The 24,678-nt window shown below is 36.5% G+C and overlaps 1 protein-coding gene across 7 annotated transcripts in view; it reads right to left on the bottom strand.

The window, feature by feature from the left end:
* Ralyl (RALY RNA binding protein like) overlaps positions 1–24,678 on the bottom strand; it is a 673,831-nt gene that overhangs the window by 113,943 nt on the left and 535,210 nt on the right. For all 7 annotated transcript variants that reach the window (XM_031376347.1, XM_031376350.1, XM_031376349.1 and 4 more), the window contains one exon: positions 2,660–2,692. In XM_031376347.1, coding sequence (XP_031232207.1) covers positions 2,660–2,692 — 33 coding nt within the window. The remainder of the gene's footprint in view (positions 1–2,659; positions 2,693–24,678) is intronic.

The following is a 24,678-nucleotide window of genomic DNA, read 5'->3' as shown; positions in this document are numbered from 1 at the left end:
CGGAAAAACCATTCTCTCCCTACCTTGTGAACCTCACAGTTAAGATACCAATACAGAATTTTCACTCTCATATTCATGTTTAGTTAGAAAAAAGCTGGAATATTTCTAAAGTCAAGACTGTGCTTAAGTAAATTTTGACTTAGACTGGGGACAGTCACTCTAGTCTCACTGCTCCAAAAGCAAACTTGATTCTGGTTTCCTCTAAGTTTCTTCTCCATAATCATTATTTGTTAAATGTCTTATAAAGAGAAGTATTTGAAAGGCAAGTTTAATTAATTTTTCTAAAATTTAATATACTGATGATTAAAAATCAGCCATTTAACCTTGTAAAGAAAGAGAGATGAGCAATAATGTTAATATGCTTTAATAAATTAATATCTACAAATGCTTAATGTTATGAATTTATATTATTTATGCATCTTATGTGAGCATATATTTGCATATGTATTTCTTTTAGATCTTTGGGTTTCTACATGTGATTCAAAGAACTGTTAAAAATTTAAATATCACACACACATGCACACACACATATAAATATATATACATGTATAGTCATATATATATAATGTTATGTACTTTGCTATGACAATGATACTTGATTATTTTTTAGAGAACTTGTGATGTATCCTGAAGAACTTTAAGAAAAGCTGAGATTTGTGAACTATTCCCATGTGCCAAAAATACTATTAACTGCTTAATCCAAATATGTTGTATAACCTCCAGTTTGCATATAGGAACCTGACACATGAGAGTTTAAGAAATTGTCTAAATGAATGCACCCAGTAGGAACTAGATGAGACTAAGAGAGTCAAGGATACTTCTGTGAACACATATTGATAAATGTTTTTATATATTGATAAGTGATAGACTAAAATATGTAATATTTGGAATGATTTTTGGCTAATATAATTTACTTGGATTTTATTAAAAACAAATTAAACACATGTGGGGCAAATTCAATATTGCATACTTATGTGTCAACTAATTGATCAACTCTAGACCCGTATTTATTTGTTTAATTTTGTGACTATGCATTAGTTAATAAGTCTGAACATGTTTTCCAGACCTTCTAGTGTCTGTTGGGTTTGTAAGTTCCTCGTGTTCAGGAGATTCATGTTAAAGTGAATCAGAAGAGACATACATGCATCCTTTAGTACAATACTATTATCTTGTAGAAAAATTGAGATATGTATCTATAAATAAAAATACCAACAGAAGAAACATTTAACTTTTAAGACCTATGCAGAAAACAGAAAGACAGAGTTCACACCATGCCAATATTCTCACATGAAGCATTTGCTGAGTTATACTATGGGCTTATGGGGAATTTAGTCTCCTTGAAGAAATACTGAACACTAAATTCTTGATAAGCTTAAAACAAAGATTACGTGGGATCTCCTTGTACAATAGAAATGGATAAATCTAAGAGTAATGAGAACTGAAAAGGCTATAAAGAAAAATTATTAAGTGAGGCATGAAGCAAAGCTATTTCCACACTCTTGACTTGAGGGCAGACATGTATGTGCTCCAATAAGACTGCTTTGTGGTTAGAGAATTTAACAATGGGGATGATGATCCAAGCAGGACACCAATATTCTGCAATGATTTTTTTTTTATCATCAGACCAAGTTGATCTTTCATTTTACATGAAATTCTCCAATAAAATCCACCTACTCCATTTTTTCACCTTCCCTAACAATCATTTTGATTTTCAAGAGGTGAAAGACTCACTGACGAGCTTTGATGAGTAGAAGAACATTGGGAAGCAAGATGTTCAGTGGATAATAGAAATTACTCTAGAACAGTGAACGAAGTGATTCTTTTAAAAATCTGATCTGAGTATTTCCCAGTGTATACACGGGTCTGGTAGCTAAGCATGAGAACAGTAGCTGCAGCCTATGCCATTTATCTAAATCAATTATGACAGGACGACAGTTTTCTACTTTCTAATACATCTACCATAATGCTGAACATCATAAGCTCCTTAATAGAATATTTGCATACATTAGAAATGATTAATCAACATACCAGAAAAGATACAATATGGCTTACTCTTAATTCTAACAGCCTAGGAATATTATATGCTTCTGATTACCAACATTATATTATTATTGGGACATGCAGCATCACTAACACAATACCTCACCAGAGGCAAGTAATACCTTAGCTTGATCTAGCTTAGGCCTTCTGTTAGTGACAGAAGCTATGAGTGTGAGAGATTTAGAGGAATAGGGCACAGTAGAGAAAAGAAAGCACAGCATATATGAAAGTATAGTTATGAAGAGTAGATGGACAACCTCAGAAGGAGAAGGAAAATACTGAGTAAAATCTATTTAAAGGCAAATCTGTGGCCTCAAGGGGTTTCCAAAACCAATGTGAGCCTCTCTTTTCCTGGATGAAAAGGAGAATAGTTATCATAACGTGAACAACGTTATAGGAGACCAAGGGCTCCATACGGATAGTTAGCTGAATACATGAAGTCACAAAACAGCTTCAGGAGTATTTCAGTAAAATAGTTATGAAAAAAGGTAGGATTTTCTTTCAGGAAGTGAGGCTGTTGTTTTAAATATGATGCTAGATGACTAGAAATATCATTTATAACATCTAGTTTAATTTAAATTTAAATATTCATAATTAAAGTATTTAGATGTAGACTTACCCAACAGACAGGAAAGGCTCCTTTGATTCAAGCCTGTAAAATATAAGAATGTTATTTTCATATAATACTTTGATATGCAATCAAACATTGATTTTTACATGAATATGATAAAATATTGTACTTCCTTTGATGGAATGTGTTTTATAACAGTAGAATTATATATATATATATATATATATATATATATATATATATATATATGTACACATATATATATATATATATATATATATATATATATATTCATGTTCTAGTTGGATTGGGCAGCTAAATAAAGTCAAAGCTTCAGTCTGGGAATGCAACTTTTAATGACATTATCTCTGTAAGAGTGAGAGTCAAATTTTTAGGTATATTCTGTATCCAGTTAGTTTATTTATAGAGTGGCAAGTCATCCCTAGAAGTTTTAAGATATCTAGTTTTAGTTGTAATAGTAGAACAATCTATAGTAAATTTGGTTGGATATTATCTGAGTATTTTATTTACAGAGGAAATCTCTGTAGTAAGAAAGGAGAGGAGGCGCCATACTCAATCACTTTTAGGGGTGAAACCTTGTGAGGAGAGGTGACATCATGCCACAGATTAGGATTCTCCCCTCCCCCCAAATCATGGTGTTTCTTGTACCTCTGAGAGAACACATCTCCCAAAGCTGCTTGGTTGTGACATCTCCAGAAACCTACTTTAAAGGCCTCTGCAGCTCATTCTTCTCATCAAGAAATGGTACAGACCCACTTTAAGGTAATTTTCTAATTTTACATATCCGTGCATTCTTTATGAAACGTCAGTTTTTCGGTACTCCTGAATTAACCCTCAAGGAGATTTGAGTGAGATATCTATTCTTTATATTGGATATTTTATGTATTTACATTTCAAATGTTATCCCCCTTCCCGGTTTCCCTTCCACAAGCTCCCTATTTCCCTCTTCTTTCCACTGGTTCTATGAAGGTGCTCCCCCTCCCATTCACTCACTCCCACATCACCTCCCCGCCATTCTTCTACACTGAGGAATCAAGGCTTCACAGGACCAAGGGCCTCTTCTCCCACTGATGTCCCAGAAGGCCATTCTTTGCTACGTATGCAGATGGAGCCAGGGGTCCCTCTACGTGTACTCTTTGGGTGGTGGTTTAGTCCCTGGGAGTTCTGAGGAGCCTGGTTGGTTGATATTGTTGTTCTTCCTATGGGGTTGCAAACCCCTTCAGCTCCTTCAGTCCTTTTCCTAACTTCCCCATTGGGGTCCCTGTGCTCAGTCCAATGGTTGGCTGCCAGCATCTGCATCTGTATTTGTCAGACACTGGCAGAGTCTCTCAGGAGACAGTTATATTACAGACACCAAACCCAGACACTATTGTGGATGCCAAGAAGTGTTTGTTGACAGGTATGTATTTTTATTATAAATTTCTTATACAAATATCAACTAAATTAGGCAAATAGTGAAATATTTTAAGTGAATAATGGAATTTCATGTTTAAATGCATGGAAGCCAGAGGACAACCACAGATGTTCCTTCTCAGGAGCCAGTGGTTTCATTTTTTCTTTTTTTCCTTTTCCTTTTTCTTTTCTTAATAACAAATTCCATCATTGGCAGAAAATTCAATGAGCAAACTAAGCTGTAGTTCCTGAGATTACAAGTGTGCTCCTAGGCCTGACTGTGTTAGTATCGGTTTGAGGGATTGAACTTGCATTCTCAGTTGCAAGGTGAGTACTTCACTGGCTGGAATGTCTTCCTCACCCCTACAAATATTTAATATAGGAATCATTATAATGAAATGAGAGGAAACTTGATTATTCCCCGAATTACTACTATTTGTATGTATTCAGGTTGGTGATGGAAATAAATGACTGCATGAGAATTCGACCGAGCACGGTATTAGTTTGCTTCCATTCTCTTTCGCATGCACCCAAACATGACCTGTTAGAAATAAATCTCAACACCTTGTGGACAGAGCCTGAATGAACTACTGACACAGACGATGATGACGTCACAGTACAGAGGAGGATGTCAAAAGCACGATCCCTAGCAATTCCCCTATGTAGCCACCAAGAAACAAGCAGGTTCAAACACTAGTTAAGGGTTTAGAGGGGTATATTTATGCAGTCTTTTCCTTTTGTGAATTTTAGGTATTCTTTTTTAAAAAAAAGATTTATTTATTGTTATACATAAGTACACTGTAGCTGTCTTCTGACACACCAGAAGAGGGTGTCAGAGCTCATTACGGGTTGTTGTGAGCTACCATGTGGTTGCTGGGATTTGAACTCAGGACCTTAGGAAGAGTAGTCAGTGCTCTTACCCGCTGAGCCATCTCACCACCCCAGGTATTCTTATGTATACCTTCAGGTAAACTAATGAGTTTCTTTTATTTGTTTTTTTTTTTTGTTTTGTTTTGTTTTTGTTTTTTGTTTTTGTTTTTTTGTACATTTGTGTTATTGATAATCCAACAGACACAGAGGGAAATTGTGAAATTTAATAATGACACAGAATATACTTCCTTAATTAGACCAGTGTTTCCCATCTAATAACACTGAGAGAAGCACAGAACTTATAGCCATTAATTGAACTGATTATTCAATTTTAGCCCAATGATGTCAGACTTCAATGTAAGTGTGCGATCTGCCTGTGTGAGGTGAAATCCTTCAGCTTCTATACCATCACTTAAGAATTTCAATGACCTGCTTTGCTTAAGAATGTCATAGATAACCTAAATAAAAATAAAGCTTCCAGTGTGCATTTACTTGCCAGTATCTAAAAGCTAAGTTTAAAATGTGTTTCAAATCAGGACTATTGATTAAATGTTCTTAATGGTTTTCTGAAAATTCCAGATATATAGCTGTTTCACTGGGATGTGCAGAGATGCATGTTATTTTGTTGCCCGTCATTGTTACTAGTTTTGGTCTGATTATCCAGCTCACTGTCCTACTTCTCTTACTATTTCACACATTTGACTATTCTCCTGTAATTGCTACTACTAATTATAATATTGACAGAGTCAAGACTCACCCAAGATATAAATCTCTGGATATGACATTGAAGAAATTTCTAGATTGAGGTGAGGTTGGAGAATACAATATAAATCAAGACATTAGCATTCTATGGCTTGGGTCTTGGATTAAATAAAAAGAATTTTAGCTGAACATTAGTATGCTTCACCATGTGCTCTCTGACTCCTCATGAAGGATGACAAGTTATCTCATGTTCCTGCCATGAGGGACTATACCCTCAAACTGTGAATTCTTTTTCTGAAAGAAATATAATGAATATATCCATCAAATATTTCATAAAAGCTTTCAGGGAGGAAGTCGGAGTTTTAAAAATGATGGTTAGTTTATACTTGAGGTTGTTGTCAACTTTAGTCTAAAGTTACTCCCTATGAAATGTTATATTTTATAAATTTTATTTTTAGTCATAGACTAAGAATGCTTTTATATTTTTATATGGTAAAAATCCTAAAAGAAAATAATATTTTTTGTCTGGTGAAATCAATATATAATGTCAAATTCAACATATTTAGAAAGAACTCCTGGGAACACAGCCATAGGTATTTGACTTACATGTTGCTCAAAGATTGTTTATGCATCAGCAACATATTGAAAAGTTGGGGCAGTTATGCTGTATCCACAATCTTTTAGTATTTGTTACATGTCTTTTATTTAAAAAAAAAAATCACTACTCATTCTATATAATATTCTTTCCTGAAGGAAATAGAAACATCCTTTCCAGAAATAGACATGGTATTTTTAATATATAGCAAGACTTCTCCCTGATTTAGAAAATCATAGTAATTTGAATTGCTTCTCTGTTTCTGAATTTCAGCTTCTGTTTTAGTGGCAATTTCCTCCAAGATACCACTTTCGTATCACCATCTATCTTGATGATTTTCACAGCACTGGATGGTGATAGAACCTTCCAGTGCCTCCCAAATGTACACATGACCCATCTCAGACGTTCATCATCTTCCTAAATCCATTTCTTACTCAACAATTCACTGAAGCGTAATGGTCTACTTACTGCCCCAATACTCACATTTCAGGTTTTGCTTGGTGCCTTTGATGGTCTAGTTCTATAGCAAAATGCTGTTCATGATCTCTCGCCCTATGGATGATGTGTAAAGTTTATCTCAATCTAACTTCTTTTCCCACATTAATCTCTGGGTTGTCAATCCCCATGGTTATTATTGGGACACAGTCTTGGGACAACTTTATTTTATTTATTTATTTATTTATTTATTTATTTGTGGTTTTTCGAGACAGGGTTTCTCTGTGTAGCCCTGGCTGTCCTGGAACTCACTCTGTAGACCAGGCTGGCCTCGAACTCAGAAATCCGCCTGCCTCTGCCTCCCAAGTGCTGGGATTAAAGGTGTGCGCCACCACCGCCCAGCTAAGGGACAACTTTAATTTATTAAAAGTAAACTTGGAGCTTCAGTAAGCCTAGAAATATACAAATGTATACCTCAGCTGAGAAAAGAAACTGGTAGTAGTTTAATTCATATCTTTCTATGGATGCTGGCTGGCTAAATATGATCTGTGTACCAAATAGGAAAGATATTATCGCCCATTAGGCATCCTAATTCATAGATTCTAACATTCCTGACCATCTATTTGGTGGAGCAGAACAGAAACTCATGAAAATAGATTTGTCATTGGGTATCATAGCACATATTCTATGTGAAGACACGGCGGAAGAATGTCACAGCAGTTCCTGTTGAATGGTTCTCTGCTTTGGTACCACATACTCAGTTATGGGGCATCACTTGAATTAAAGTCTCCAGCCTTGAAATGTAAGAAATGTCATCCACACTTATATGACACATATCTTTGCCAATTCATGTTTCTCTTACGAACAGTAGGAGATTGGGTGTTTAGAGCAGCTATTAGAGTCCCTGCTGCTGATGGGATGACTGTACAGGTTTATGCTGAAGACAGATTGCCAACACTAAACATGACTACCAAAGTCTATAACAAGCTGATTTTAGTCCTGGAATCTGAAGAAACAATCCAAAAGAAAAAGCAATGAGAAATACCCATTCAGAGAAAAGTTGTTTCTCAATTTAATGCTTAGAAACAGGTGTAGATTGTGATATGACCAGAGAGGACCTGCCTATGAGTTTTTATAAAGTAATTGTTTTGTGAAGAAGTGGATTGATTCTATCTTTCCTAAGATTTAGTTTTCCCAAGAAGTAGGTAGTGAATTTAATAATACTTCATGCAGGGCCCAAGAGAATTTAGCAGTAGAATAAAATAAATGCACCATAGCCATTAGAAGAAAAAAGTAGGAAATTCTAAAGTAGAACACAGAATTAATATCAATATGGAGAATTAGTGAGATTAAAACTATAATTAACCACAAACTAATTTATATTTAATAAAGCCCATTCATCATTCAAAATATTTCATCATCACTCACTTAAAGATTCTATTATTCTTTGAGGTGACTATTACTATCCATTGGAAGAGACAGAGTAAAAGACTGAAAGTATGCATCTTTTTTCATGGTCACACAGCCAGTAAGTGATGGCGAGTTGCATTCATATGAGTATGCATCTCTTCTCACGGTCACACAGCCAGTAAGTGATGGCGAGTTGCATTCATGTGAGTATGCATCTCTTCTCACGGTCACACAGCCAGTAAGTGATGGAGAGTTGCATTCATATGAGTAAGCATCTCTTCTCACGGTCACACAGCCAGTAAGTGATGGAGAGTTGCATTCAGGGATGCTGTCTCTAAAGTTCCACCTGCAGTTTTGTGTGGTGTGCTACCCTGCAGACATCTCTACTCCACTGTTTGCCTTGGTAACACAGTACTACTACACTGTTGCATCTTCTCAATGGGTGCTCTTGTGCCCTGTTGAGAAACTGCAATTGTTATCAAATGCCATCTTCAAACTTCATAGATTCTGAGATTTGTATCTCTCGTATCGTTCACTTCTGACATATGACCATGTGCATAAACCAAACATTTGAGAAGAGTCTCTAACTTAAGAGGTTCCAAGTGACATTCATGATCTCTGGTTGTTTTGCGCTCCCTTGTTTATTCTCTAATCCTTTTCTTAGATCTCTTGTCTCAACATTCACTCAAAATAATCTTCAACTTTCATATGAAATTTTTAGAAGAGCATCCTTGGAGACTTTCATACTTCAGTATTCTTTGGAGCAGCCACATCTACTACTAGGGCTGCCTTCTTTTGTCCAAATTGCACTCATGTCATGTCTCCCACTTCTTGAAGGTCTTAGTGTAAGTCACAATAGTTTGTTTTCTGACTATGATGGATGGCAGCATCCTACTGCTCTGTTAAGAATGCAAGAAAAACATAGGGTGGCCTGACTACCCAGTGCTCCTAAAATTTAGACCACCAACCAAAGAGTGTACCTGGAAGGATTCATGGCTCCAGATACAAATGTAGCAGAGGATGGTTTTACCTGACAGTAATGGGAGGGGAGGCCCTTGGTCCTGGGGAAGTTTGATGCCTCAGCATTGGGGGATGTTGGAATGGAGAGTGTGGGTGGGTGGGGGACCACTCTTATACAGGCAAAGGAGAGTGGGGAAGGTTGAGTGGGATGGGGATATTGGTAGAGGGGTAACCAGGAAGTGGGATATCATTTGAGTTGAAAATGAATGGAATGATTAAGAAAAAAGAGAAAAAAAAGACTATACCCCCTAAAAACATGTGAGCTTCTTATATCTTAAGCACCATTAATTATGAATTTGTTTAGTTTTCTGAAGCAGGGTGTTATTTTGCCCCACAGGCTAGTCTTGAAATTATTATTCTCCTGCTTCAGCTTCCAAAATACATGGATTACAATCAGCTGCCATCACGTATAACATTATTCATTAGAGACTCACAAAAATGGTTTATCAGTAAACTTTCTTTCACTGTTTCTCTGTGTGTGGTTTGCTCACCAGCCATACTGACCAGATTGCTCATTGTCTAGGTGGAATTTTGATTTCATATCTTCTTATTGTGTTTTTATGGACACAACTTCAAACAATTAAAAGATTTTTGTTTTTCTAGGAAACTAAAGTATTTTAGACAGACTTAGCCCTATATAATGAATACTATGAATATGAAGAAATAGTCTTGAGGAGTTACAGAAACTTATAGTTAAAACACCAAGTAACAATACCATTTGTTATTATTAGATCCATTCCCTTTAGCAATGACAGACCAGGCGTTAATGCATATTTAGCAAGCACATGGTAAACAACTGAAGGATTCATGTTTGAGAATCCATTTGCCTTCTTTTCTTCTGAATGTGGAGTTGGAAAAGTAAATAACTTTTCATTGTGGCTCAGGAGTCTCATTCAGAGAATAAAAACAATGGTAAACCCAGTTCACAGGCCTGCTTTTGATAAGGAAATGTATTCATTCAGCTACTAAATAAATAATAAGCGGACTGGTAAATGCATGTTGCAAACTCGGACAATCACAGGACTCACTCCAAAGTCATTACAGTATGCTTTGCTACTCTTTGATGCTCTATAAAAATGAAAAAAGACACAATTTCCACCTTGGCTGATCTTCAGCCAAACGGTGTCTCATAAGGAGGACAGGGGTGTCTAGGTCTCTCTGAATTACTCCTTAACTGATCGTTGGTTAACTGTGGGATAATTTAACATAGTAAAATTTACTTTTGAGGATGAAGTAGTTTACATTTTTGATATGCAAAATGTCTTGTGTATTATAAAATGTGTAGATCACAAGACACCTTCTTTGTTCCTAGGCACTGATTGCAACAAGCTTTTCCTTGTATGTGATGAAGCGTGAGCAAACAGAGATGTCTTATAAAAAGATTAACACCTGCAAAATGACTTTTCAATTTCTTCCATCTTGTATACTTTGTATATTAACATAAAACACATTGGTAAATCTGCTTAGACATTCTTTTACTGTCAGTGCAGTCAGACTGGTGCTGCCCTGGAGTCAGTGAGACTGCCCGGGTAGAGAGTTAGCTGGGTATAGTGCAGGATGGTACCATTTTTTAATATTTCCCACAGCATCTCTTCTCTGCCCATACATTGGTATTCATCTTGTTAGCTGGTATCTTTGTTTGAATGAAAGTTCAAAATACAACAGCAAAAGAGCTTGGCATATACACACAGTTGAGTCTTGCACCAACCACATTATTTCTCTAGCTGTGGCTCCCTACCAGGGCATAGTGTTGAGATGGATTACGGCAATTATCCCTAGTTTAGTCATGGGTTGTCAACAAAATGAGAAATTGGTGGCAAAGATAGGTTCTGGATTAGACTGAGTGGACCCTCTGGGATGCTGCAAACATGAGGGACCATCTCCTTAAGAGCTGGCATTCTCTAAAGCTAGAAGGTCAAACAAGTTCTAATTTTCGTGTCAGCTCTGATTAATTGATGATGGCTTCTAGGACAATGTGTTGACAAGAACTCTAAAACCTTCTTAGGCCAGAGGATGTGAGAGGGTTGTAATTAACCTATGTCTGCTTCAGCAGTGAGGGACAGTAGAAAAAGAATGATGCCTAAATATGTATTTATCCATATTATATTGACAGAAAGCACACAATTTTATTCAGGGATACAAAATGAAGGCCTGTTCAAATTCCCTAGAATAACAGATTTATAGATTATGTGACATCATGAACATCAATGCATTTTATTTAGTTTCTTCTATGTTGTAGGGAACATTCTGAATTTTCGGAGAAGCGTTTTAACCCATTTAACCCATGTAACCCTTGTTTACAAAGGTACCATCATTGTCATTTCTATCTTATAAAGGACAAAGTACAAAAAAGATGGTTTATCTTTTTCGGATTTTAAAACTAGAAAAACACAGAGTGTGATATTCACAGAAAGCATGCCGCTAGCCTTAATGTTTCAGCATTATTTGTGTGCTTTTCCTGTATTTATTTGTTGATCATTAAGTAACCAAACTAACCTGCAATTCTAAAGAAAACCAAGCTTGTTCATTCCTGTGGTAGAATATCTCTACAGTGGATTTAATTTCTTTGGAATAAAAAGTAGCTTTGCCTTCTCCTCCTGTAATACTATTTTCAAGGGCTTTCATGCCCTATTGAAATCTCAGCTGAGGGCTACCATCAGGCCTCTTGGTAAGCTTCATTTGCAGTTACCACCATCTGCACTGCTGTCCCCAGGGACAGATTAATAGATGGCTATGGCATCAGCCAGGAATCTCAGTGAGGTTTTTACACTCACAGTCACGACTTTTGCCTCATTGGAAATTGAGGTTGCAGGGCTCATATCTTTTGGACAGTCTGTAATGGTCTTTCATAACTCTGCCAGTGGATGTAACTATAGTAAGAAAGGAAGCGAGACTTCAGAAGTACCTCCTGGCAAGAAAGATCATTAGCCCTTGAAAGAGGCTTAAAATATGTTATCTGATACCTCAGGGGTCTTCAGTGAGAATGGGAAGAATATTTGACCAAGGCAATTCAATGACTTGTTCTTTCTCCAATATGACCCCTAGCATGCACATCACTGCTCTACAGTAGAAGTGATGCACACAGCTGTGCAGACATTTCTAGCATTCTAAGTAAAATAATTTCCTAAACAACAAAAAAAGTACTTTCAAACTCAATTGTTTTCAATAAGGTATTTTCTCATTAATGTTCTGAGCTTAAGATGTGAGAGAGTGGTACACAGAATCCAAGCCAGGGGCTTCTATGCTGTCTCTTTCAGCTATCATTAGTTGCTTGCTAGTGGCTAATAAATCCTACAGATCAACTCCATCTACCTAGAGTGCCATCTGTGGAAGCAGAGCATCAATCACAGGGTTATCCAGTTATAGATCTCAAATCTCATTCCTGTATATTGCACGATTGTTCTGCCTTTTGTCATTGTTCTATATTTGAAGATAAAGATATTATTCAGTGAAATTTTATGCCGTCATGTATTGACCAGCCATGATAAGTTATGGCACATATGAATGGTGGTCAACTACTAGATGTATTTTCAGGACACAGTCAGATGGAAAAGCAGCTGACATCTGCCCTCTTCAGGCACTCATATTCGATTACTTTTTCTTTCATCCTATATTCTCCAAGTATGTCCTACCTTCTCACACACTGCAGACCCAAGGTTAAACATTACTCTCTCCCCTTCTCTTAGCAAAGTGTGTAACACTCTTTCATATGATGTTGTGGTTAATATTTGATAAAGTGTTTAAAAACAACAGCATGTTTTTGTTTGCATTTTCTTAACTAAGTTGTTGTCTTCTTGCTCATGACAAGATTAGTTTGAGTTTCTATATTAGAAACCCCAGTTCCTCTCTGTTATAGTTTGCAAATACCTACTCCCCTACCCTTTGTTGTCTAAAAGAATCAAAATATTTGCACTTTATTTCAGAATATTATGATCTCTAAGTTTTAAACGTATTTATTTTTGTGTATGTGGATGTGCTTTCCGCATCCATGACTGTACACCATGAGAATGCAGTGCCTATAGATGCCAAAAGAGGGTATCAGATCTGAAACTGGAATTTGTTGTTATCTGCCATATAGTATGAAGGCACTTGAACATAGGTCCTCTTGAATATCAGCCAAAGTTCTTAGCCACTGAGCCAACTCTACAGCCTTGAATAAAATGATCTTCCCTACCTTATGTTCATTAAATTGGGCAATGCCAATTACCTAAGGGAGTTGTACTGAGTCCCTTCACCATGGAATGAGACCCCTTAATGACTGGCAATGTAAATTCCCTCTCCTACTGTAGCTAGAGCTGTCCTAAAGCACATGAGTCTCTCATTCTAGGGTCTACCTTTCCTACAATCTTTGTATATTAACCTGCATAATTTGGTTACATCTGTAAGTAAGGCGGATATAATGTTTGGTTTGTTCCTTTCAAAAAATTTAAATAGCTTCCACAAATCAGAGTCCATAATGAATTGCAAGTTAAAATGAACTTGGTAGAATATTTGATTCAATCAGTATATTCTCACTGGGAACATCACTCTCTTTTTCTTACCATTCAAAGGGGCTCACTAGTTATTTCTTTTAAGTTGTTGGTTCATACTTCATGTATTAAAATTCAAGAATGAAGTTTTTGGAACACTCCTGCCTTTCTTTATGAAAATTCCTACCCCCTTCTCAATTATTTGAATTTCACTTATATATAGTTGACTCGTATACACATCTAGTTCAGACTCTTTTTGCTAATTCCAACCTTGATACTCAACTCTCTACTTGACATCATTACTCAGATGTCTATGAGACATATCAATTTTAACATTTTCCAGAACAATATGCACCCTCCACAGCCTTCAACATCTTCTCCAAAAACTAATTTCCTCACTGGCATGACTCTATACTTACTTGATTTCATATTCTTAACATCTAAGACCTTGAAAGCATCTCTGGTAAGTAGTCTGATCATTAAGTAGTTCCTTTTTTCTTCATATCAAGAGACACATCCTTCTCTAATGACAAGAGTATGGCACTTTGCAAGTCATGATCCTCCTGCCTCAGCTTCCTGATTTCTGGAATTCTAAAAGTATTTCATGTCCAGCTTCCTTCCTCCTTCTTGAAGTCAAGAATTCTGATGACTTTGCATTCTCCTTAATATGACAGTCTTCGATAGTCATAGGAAAAGGCTATGTGGAGAATAAAGTGCAATTGACATAAATGTGTGTTATATCAAATGATATATCCACCAGCCAACTGCTCACCACACAGAATAGAGCTTTTCAACTAATAATAATCAGATGATGGAATATATCAATTTTTTAAAAGAGGTAGCAGATTTGGTTATTGCTCATAGATGATGAAAACAGGTTTGACTCCATTCTTTATCTTAGAGTCTACATCCAATATGCCAGTAGTCTTGTTGAGTCTGCTTACAAAGTATGCATCCAGTGTAACCAACACTTGTTGATCTTACCAGAGTCAGCTTGGTTTTGCATGTTCCACCTTTAGTTCTCTGCAGAATATCTCAACTTGCAGCTACTATGATGCTTCTGGATATATTTATGGTCTATATCAAATGCTTACACCATTCTAAGGACTCCATTTCATTCATAAAAGAACTGAAGTATTTCCTAGGCATCCAGACCCACTGTCACATGTTGTATCTCCAATATCACCCATCCCCGTCTCTGTCTCTGTTCCAGAGACATTGAACTTCTGCTGTCTAAAATATGGGATACTCCTATGGTATACGATCATTTCACGGCTATTTCCTTTACACAAAAGTCCTTCTTTAGTATCACCTAACCAGCTCATCGCTGCTTTCAAGTCTGCCTACCAATGTCTTGCCAGAATGCCTCATTCAATACCATCTGCGCTCCCAGCCACGACCAAGTCAAGCTCAAGCCCTTGGCCACTATCAAGTCCAGAATTCCCCCCATTCCCATCCATAAGACCAGCTGAAGTCTCCCTTTTCCCCTGAGCCTCAGGCTAGATTCAGCTCACCTGCCCCTGCCCCCCCCCCCACTCCATTCTCAGTTCTTCTGTGGCTTCCAGCAGTGCCTGGATGACCAAGAGCCTGAGAACTAGACAGCCCTTGTCTCTTCACAGGCCTGGGGACTCCCAAGCCAGCTCCAGCTGTCCGGCAACTCAGACTGCACTTCCCCACCCCTGGAGCAGTGTCCCTGGGCTTCCCGACAGCCCAATACCCACCCAGCAACAGGGTGGGGTAATCAAGGTCTACTCCCGTTCCACCTCCTAGCCAAGGCCTGTGGCAGAGCAGATGCAGGACCCACAAGCCTACATCTGAGGTCAGACATTTTTTCAAGTCTGTAATGTTTTTGACTATCCTTAGAAATGACTCATTTGAAGGAATTATTTACTCATTCATCTGTCCATTGACTCAATCTTTCTCTAAAATTAGGCTGTGCATTAACTTCTAAGTACTAATGACTGTTGTGAAAAGCTATGTTATAGAGACCGGTTACTGAGATTGTCCAAATACCCCCAATTTTGGTCTTTTTTTTCCCCAGTCAACATCTCATTGCAGAAGTTTTGTTTAGGATGTGTGTTTGTGTCCAAGAGACCAAGTGACTGCTTTGAATTACATGTAAAGATGCATGCACCAGTTTAGTTTGTATTTTAATATATATATTCTCTCAAACCACTAAATGTGATATTTTTCTAATAATGATTGCAAAATGGTAAAGAATAGTCTTCAACAATCCAACAAAAACATTACAATTCCACATATCTCTCTGCAATCGTCTTACCATTTTAGTTATGTCTTTTCTGCTGGTTTAGTCAGTTGTCCAAGAAATAGAAAATAGGAACCCAAAAACACTGTGCAAAGCAACCCTAACCAGAGATCTGTCTTACTCCTGCTCCTTCGTATTTGCACTTTGTAATTCATTTGCACAAATTGAAATTTATTTATATTCTTTACAATTTCAGGGATTGGTTGGTGCATGAATCTTAAAAGCCTTTCTCTCTCCCTCTTCTCATGTGTGTGTGTGTGTGTGTGTGTAGAAGGGGGAGGAATACTCTATGTTTGTTGCCTATTTGTATGTTTACTTTGTTTTATTATACTTTGTTTCTGTTTTTTGTTTGTTTGTTTGTTTGTTTTTCTGAGACAGCGTTTCTCTATGTAGCCCTGGCTGTCCTGGAACTCACTCTGTAGACCAGGCTGGGCTCGAACTCAGAAATCCGCCTGCCTCTGCCTCCCAAGTGCTGGGATTAAAGGCGTGAGCCACCATCGCCCGGCTGTTTCTGTTTTTATTTGCCTGTATTTATTCTAAAAAGAGGAATAGTAAGCAAGAAAAGGGAGGGGCAGTGTGGATCAGAATATACTGCATGAGAAGATTATTTTCAATAAAAATTAAAAATTAAAAAGCATTTATTCTGTATATACTAAGTCCTAACCATTTGTTGTGCTGTGTTGATAGGTTCCCCTTGTTCAAATGAACCTAGGACTATGCTCTGTATATGATGGCTACAACCTGGCTTTATGCAGTTGTTATTTGTAAATCTCATACACTGTATCCTTTCAAAGCAGCAGCACAGATTTAAGACAGTGAGGGTCAGTTGGAGTTAGGCAGAAACACTGTCTCATTGCTTGCTTGCTAACCCAAGTCAGAGGTCATCACCATGCATCCATGCTTAAGTCAATACAACACTTTACCTTTTCCATTTTTGAGGATGAGATCACTTCAGATGTTCTCTCCATACACCCTGCTCCTTTACTCTTTTTTTTTTTCACACACTGAGACCCTTATCCTATCTTGCTACTAACTGACTGACACAGCACTTCAGGCAGTTAGCTCTGACAATGACTTTATCTTCACATGGGCGACTGGCCAGCACTGAACTGTGAGACTAGAGTTAATGAAGTTGCCCTTTTAGAAAATTAACTTTTTCCAATAACCATGGGGACTGGTGAAGATGTGGGGTTGCATGGAGCATTAAAAAAAAAAATTGTCACTATTTTCTGCCTGAGTGCTTGTGCATAATGCATATCATTTGCAAGGGATACAATCTGCTCTTTAATGTATTTCTTTTGTTACAAAAGTACCTCCAAGGAAATTTTAGTGTTAGGCAATAAAATTGGAAGAAAACACAATCTAAAGTCAATCACAGTTAATATTTTTTGCTTTATTGTTCTTCATACATGCATTAAGAAAGTATTGTGCTTTTTATGAGAAATGGTCCCCATAGGCTCATACTTGACCAGTTGGTCTTCAGTTCATGGTGCTTTTGTAGGACCTTGTAGCTTTTGCTCAAGGAAAATATTCACTGGGTAGTCTTTGAAGGTTTATAGCTCCCCCCCCTTACTCTTTACACTCTCTGTTTCCTACACATGGTGGATTTGTAACATTTTGTCTAGAGAGATGGCTTAGAATCTTAAAGGAGATTTAGGACTTTGACTTTGGATTTTGATTAGCGATGAGCCTGTTAAAGGTTGTGGAACTTCTGAATTTTTACCACATGTTTAATTGTGATATGAGCAGGAACTTATGTGAATCCTGGGCTGATTGTTGTGGTTTCAAAGAGAATCTACCTTGTAGATTCATGTTTTTGAGTACTTATTCTCGAATTCATGTGTTATTTGGGTAGATTATGAAACCTTCAGGAAATACAGCCTTGCTAGAGGAAGTATGTCAGTGGAGCAGCTTTGAGAGTTTATAGACTTACCCCAAACTGTGTACTCTACACATTCTGTGTGGGGTTGAGATGTGATATCTGAGCTTTCAACTCCAGCAACATACCTTTCCTACTATTGTGGATATCTAGCCCCCTGGAACTGGAATCCAAAACAAATTATTCTTATAGTTGCTTCTGGTCATGATATTTTATGTTATTTTATTTTAGCAACAGAAAGGTAAGTTATATTGTGAGAGTAATAATAATTTTATATAGGTTTGTTTATTGTTTCTATAATCAAATGCTAAAACTTTCTACATCACTATCAATATCGTTTGAATGATTAGCATAATCAGCATACTATTATTATATTTTGGTTGGATCAGATTATGTTGTGATTATAGAGAAATGTGCAAACTATGTATTTGAAAAAATTTAATATTTTTATATTATAACAATATTTAAGATTATCTCCTTAAGTATGCTTCAATATATACAATATCTTATTTAGATATGTATTTGGGGCATTGTCTAGAGTTTGAAAGTAAATACAAATAAATACATGGAAAATAAATACAGTAAATACATGGAAGCACGGAAGCCTGGCTTTTCCTCTAGATTAGAACATAAACAACAGAGTCTCAGAACATTGGAAGTGAGGATAAATTAACAATGGTGTGCTCTGAGTTCTTCATTTATGGTGAGAAAATGACTTAAAGGAGTTTGTAATGATTCTAAATTCCTAGTTTTTGAATGAGATTAGCTTCATGGTTGCAAGTTCCTGATTTTCAGTCCAGTATGCACTCTAATGACTGGTAGTTCTATCACAAGAGTGTTTTTCAGCCAGAAGAAGGAATGTTTCATGAAAACGTTAAAACACGAACTCTTTGGTATCTCAATGTAATGGGTTTAATAGAGCATGAATCTCCTGTATTGTAAACATGAGCAAAACAGTCACCTACCAAGATGTGAAGATCCCCAAATATTCTGAAATGTAAAAGTGTCAGTGAAACTAATTACAATCACATTTAATTCTACCAGAAAGAATGTTTTGAAAGTTTAATAGTTTAATTCATTTTCCAATGGAATGATGTGTGTCAAACATAGGTAATTGATAATTTACTAAGACCAGGATGCCTCTTTATTCTCTTTTGTCCAAGCAGAGGAAAAGGAAAAAATTCAGGTTTATTCCTTACAGATAAAGACCAAACACAAGAACTGCCTTTTAAAGCAAGCCAGATAAAATATGAGATTTTCATAAGAAAAAAATTAGACTATTTATAATCATTCTATTTTAAACCAATACAAACTAAGATAATATTAACTTCAATGTTCTAGGAATAGAACTATTGTAGTTAAGTTAAGAACTATAATAGTTAAATATTATAATATAACATTTTTAATTACCCCATAATTTGTAAGAATTATTTTCAAAGTTTATTTGTCCAGGATAAAATATAAAGAACATAGAACAATCTAATGTCATCTTCAGGACCCATCTAGGATAGGCAAAGTTTGGCAAGTGGTCTTTCTGGAGCTGCCCTACCACTTTTGCATGATCTGCAGTGGGTGAGCTATATGAGGTATATTCCCAAAGAGACTTCATCTCAGTAGCTGATTTGTCTCTCTTGTCATTATTAAATTAATATAATACCTGTGGATTAGCTCTTGAACAGATTTCCTGCAATTCAACATAAAGATGAATTTTCATGATTTGATTCAAGTAATTTTCAGAAGAAGTTTTTAAGGGATAGTCTTAGTTGTTTTGCCAGAAAGAGGTTAAAATCAAGAATAGAATGTGCCCACTCCTCATAAGTAAGTAAAGGCTACATAATAAGTAATAATACAATGAGGTTTCATAATTACACTAAAAAAGAAAAATAGGCTTGGGACAAATTTGTGTTCAAAGAATAGCATTCATGTACAAGGATGAAGTCACAGGTGTGCCCTTTAACAGACAAGGGCATAAGAAACTGTTGCTTTGAACTTATAATGAGCATATAGAATGAAACACTGCTTTGAACTTAATATCAATATCTTTTTGTAACTCCCATTTTTGTGTAACATTTTATCTATAAGGTAAGGTTTTAAAGAACTTTTTTCTATAAAAGGGACAGAGCAAAGAAATAATGATGGTGTGATGGTTTGGCTTGGGGGGGCTCTGTGACACCCATTCATCCATCCATCCATCCATCCATCCATCCATCCATCCATCCATCCAAATGTAGTAGTGCAGTCATTTTCCACTTCACCTAGTGTGTACATGTATGTGTATGAATATGTGTATGTGCATGTGTATATGTATGTATATGTGTATATGTGCATGACTCTATCTTTCCTCTCTAGTTCACAAGGAGTTAGCTAGCCAGACCTGTGAAAGGGCTCCTTGCTAGTTGTTCAGAAAAAGGAGTACTAGTAATAAATTCTCTACTGAATTCCCCACTGCTATACAACATATGTTAGTCGCCAGAGAATTATATACTAAAGTTTATAAACTAAATATTAGCTAAGTTTTCCAGTGCTTAATGAAGCACAGAACAGTTAGAGAATTAAAAGGCCAGAAATCATCAATCTTTTGCCCTGTGTCCAACGCTGTGTCTCACTTCAACTGTTTCCAGCCAGGCAGGCTCCTGGCATTTACAAAAATAATTTGTGTGGTTAATAAAATGGCACTCATATCATAAAGATGAGATATGATGACAGCAGAGAAGTCACGTGGTTTGTCATGATTCATATGTAATTTTATAAAGTTTTTATAAAATCACATGCATATTTTCTTTCAACTTTCAATATGTAAAATGGGCTTGAGTGTCCTACATATTCACATTTTTCCTGTTATTTATTGTGTTGATATATGATAAACTACTTGAAGAGCACAGAATATGCAATGATGGTTTCACATGTAAAGTCCTGATTTACAAAGCACTCATGGACAAATACTTTCAACTGCTGGGGAAGATGTTTCATACGAACTTGCATTACATAAGCCTGTCTTCAAACCACACTCTCATTTTTACTTCTGCTTTAAAAAAGAAATGTCCCAAACATTTACATTTGAAAGAGGGTTTGAAATCATGGAATGGGTTTTTGAATGGAGGCAGAAAATCTGGGTCACAATTCCAATTCTACGATGTCCTAGCTTTCTCTCTGTTCTGACCCTGTTTTCTCCTACTCATGGGATGAATACTATTTAAAAAAGACAGGCTTATTCCTATTGCAGATATGCAATTTCCTGATCTTCCTTCTTCTCTTTTCATACGTAAGCACCCTATCACTCTAAAAACTTTTTACTGTAAGGACCTTCTCGAGTGTCTGTGTGTGTGTGTGTGTGCATCCGCTAACATTTCAATTTCTTAATTTTCTGTGATTCTGAATGCTCTCATGGAGTTGAAAATGTTCTTATTGAAATGTCAATATTAGGAATGATGGGGCTCCTGCTTTGTATGTATGCTGTATGCATGTAGGTGTATTGCTGCTGTGTATGTGTATTACTGTACATGGGCAATTTATACATAAAGAGACTTCTAAATGGTTCCATATTCAACAATGTTTAGATCTGTGTTTTTGGACAAGAGAGTTGTGATTTCATCAGTGATTCACTGATGACTTTTTAATCTATTGTTCCTATTGGGAAGTGATAGAAATTGAGAAATGAAGCCTGATTGGAGGAGGAAGCATACAGAGTGTGCACCTTTGAAGGGTGTATATTATCTGTGGCTCTTCACTTGGCTCAATTTTATTCCTGCTCCTCCTGAGTATGGTGGCTCTGCTCCACCATGCCATCTCCATCAAGACGCTATGCTTCTCACTAAACCTGGAAACCATGTAATCAATGTTCATGAAGTAAAACTTTTGAGACCTCAGCCCACACCGAACATTTCTTCTTTTAAATTGTATCATTTATGTCTTCACAGTGATATAACCCTGGCTGAAAGTAACTCTACACCAAGATTCTATCCTGATTACCTGGCCATGAAGAAAAAAAAAATAATTTGCAATTGTTGTGGGAAGTGTTTGGGTAAGTTTGGAGATGTGAACTAGAGAAACCCTGGAAGCACAGATTTATTGGGAGATCTTGAAAAATGATTGCTGATAGGAATGTAAAGAATGTCTGGGTTAGTGAACATGGATACAAACATTCCTAAGAGGCTTTGCGTGAACAAAGAATCCTGATGGATCTCTCTTCTCAAAACAGTCATTAGAAGAATTTATCCTCTGTATTCTAGGATATATAATAGGAAGGATCTGGCCAATTTCTGAGATATTGCAGTGGCTATTCATGTTTTGGTAAAGAATCTGTCTCCATTTTGCTCTTGCAAACTAATTTAAAAGTAACAGACTACTTAATTTGGTGGGGAAGCTTTCAACACTCATGAGTGTGGTATTGCTGGTTGCCTTTAGCCAGATTTATTGTGAAAACTATGAGTGAAGAGCAGAGAACAGGGAGTCTGAAAACTTATAATTCAGTTAGAAAACAAGTGTAAATAATGTTGGGATCAATGAATGTGTGGTTTCTAAAGGAGATTAGCACTATCAAAAAAGAATCCAGTAGTCTGCACATGGAAAGAAATGGGCCACTGGAATATCTCAGAAATTGGTCAGATCATTCCTATTGTAAGTTCATGTATACAAAGGCATAAACTCTATTAAATGACGTTGTTTTGAGAAGAGAGATCGAAGATTCTTTGTTAACACAGAACCTCCTAGGAAAGTTTGTATCTATACTCAGTAACTGAGACATTTCGTGGTCACTTAAGGCATGAACCAAAGATTCCTGGAATTTTTCTGTGCTGTGTTGATCACCGACATCAACCATATGAAACTGAATTCTATTCTAGGCATGCATTATATAAGGATGTGGCTACAACAGAGACCCCTGGAAGCTGAAGGTTCTAGGAACGTGTAAAAATCTGATGACAAAAGCTGCAGGCAGTGAACATAACTAGCCCCAAAAGAGCCCATGTAGCTTACAATCAACAATAGCCAGAACTTCCATTCCCTTTAGAGTCTATATCAAGCACCATGTGCCTTGGATCCTACAAATAGAACTACAGGGTTTAATTTGTCCTGAATAGTTATATATATATATATATATATATATATATATATATATATATATATAATAATCTGAATATATATGTATTATACATACATGTGTATATGTGTGTGTACATATATACATATATTATTCAGTTATGATTCTGTCATGAGTGTCAGAGAAAATTTGAGAAATTCTAGAGTTTTAAGAATTTGTGACAGGCTAGAGAGATGGCTCAGCGGTTCAGAGCACTGACTGCTCTTCCAAAGGTCCTGAGTTCGAATCCTAGCTACCACATGGTGGCTCACAATTATCCATAATGAGATCTGGTACCCTCTTCTGGGGTGGCTGAAGACAGAGTGTATTTACATATAATAAATAAATAAATCTTTAAAAAAAAAAAAGGCCAAAAGAATTTGTGACATTGGAGATGAACTAAATAATTTTGCCATAGGAGCTCTACCTAGGCCTCAGAAATCAGGACCAGAGTGTTAGGGAGTTAATATGAAGGGTCTCCCGAAACTCCTGTGTGTATGAGGCTTCATTGTCAATGGTTGGATACAGGAGTTTGGAGAAGTGATTAGATTGCGATGATTCTGACTTCATCAAGGTGTTAATCTAGTATAGATTCATATTTAGATGACATGATATTTATGGAAGATGGTGGAAAGTAGAAGGTAAGATTTTCTTGGGGTCCTGTGGCCCTGAGTGGTATTTGTTGTGCCTGACCATTTTTCTGCTTCTCTGTTCTGATTGCCATGAGGTAAGCATGTTTGTTCCACCAGGTCCTTCTACTGGGAGTTCTCAACCTTATACCAAGGCACATCAATGGAACCAGTGGCTGAAGACTGACTCATCAGAATTCTGAGTCGAAATAAATAAATGGCTAATACCATTTTTTAACATATTTAGTCACACAAAGGAAAGGCTAACCTAATACAGAGTGTTTGGAGGATCCTAACTTCAAATAGCACCTTGTTCTGAGTAGTCAAACTATCTCCTGTCCAAAGACATGAGAAGGATATTTATTTTCTTCCTCTGGAAGTCAATTAGATAGTATAAATTAGGACTATGTTACCCAGAATGTTAGAATCAATGATTTTTGTCTGTCATTAGAGGGCTAGTGACTGTTTATCTTATAAATAAGCTTGTTGTTTTAGCTTATTGGTTATGAATGTGTATTTTACTCTGTTTTCAATCTCTCAGGGAATTGCTTGTGATAAGAACCACATTATGGTTTCAAGCTTTTTCCTCTTCTACCATCTTTGGGAACAAGATTTCTGGGTTGGGGAAATATTTTAACTTAATATCCTTCTTAACTGCACAGTGAAATGGTAACACCCTAGTATTTAATATTCTAACTATTCATTGTTAATTTGTTATACCTAAGAATTGAAGCGCATTTCCATTTTTTTTTCATAGTCCCTCCTCCATGATCCTCTGGGTATGTGATTACAACTTGAAAATGGGTCACTTGGTGTAGTTTTAATATGAATGAAAGTAAGCAAAAAGGCTTACTGAACTTCAGTATAAAAGTTACTGACCATGGGGTAGCCCTTCAAAATAAGAAGCAACTGACTTGTTTCTCATTTTGGAACCACAATGCCCTAAATCTTTTACCAAGCAGTTAAATGGTTTTTCGAATGTTATTTAATAACTCTTTTAGTTATTAATATCACCAAGTCATCACTCCAATAATCAAGGCACAGTGCTATAGATTATTTTAAAATCAGTTTTAGCACAATTACTGAGTGAATTACCCATAATCTATTTTTCTATACTCTAAACTGTTAATTCCTTAGCTCTTCTCCCCAAGTACTTGCTGTTTGAGTCACATCTGTGTTATTTATTTCTGCTCCACCAGTCTGTCTTCAGAGGGCATTTACTTGGCAACATGCTGTTGGTCTATCATGTCTAATATAGAGACCTCCTCTTCTCTCTATCTTTTTTTCCTTGCCTCTTTCTCC

The sequence above is a fragment of the Mastomys coucha genome, unplaced genomic scaffold (assembly GCF_008632895.1).
Source record: "Mastomys coucha isolate ucsf_1 unplaced genomic scaffold, UCSF_Mcou_1 pScaffold17, whole genome shotgun sequence".
NCBI lineage: Eukaryota > Metazoa > Chordata > Mammalia > Rodentia > Muridae > Mastomys > Mastomys coucha.
Note: the sequence above shows the minus strand (reverse complement) of the source record. Positions and strands in the feature narration are given on the sequence as shown.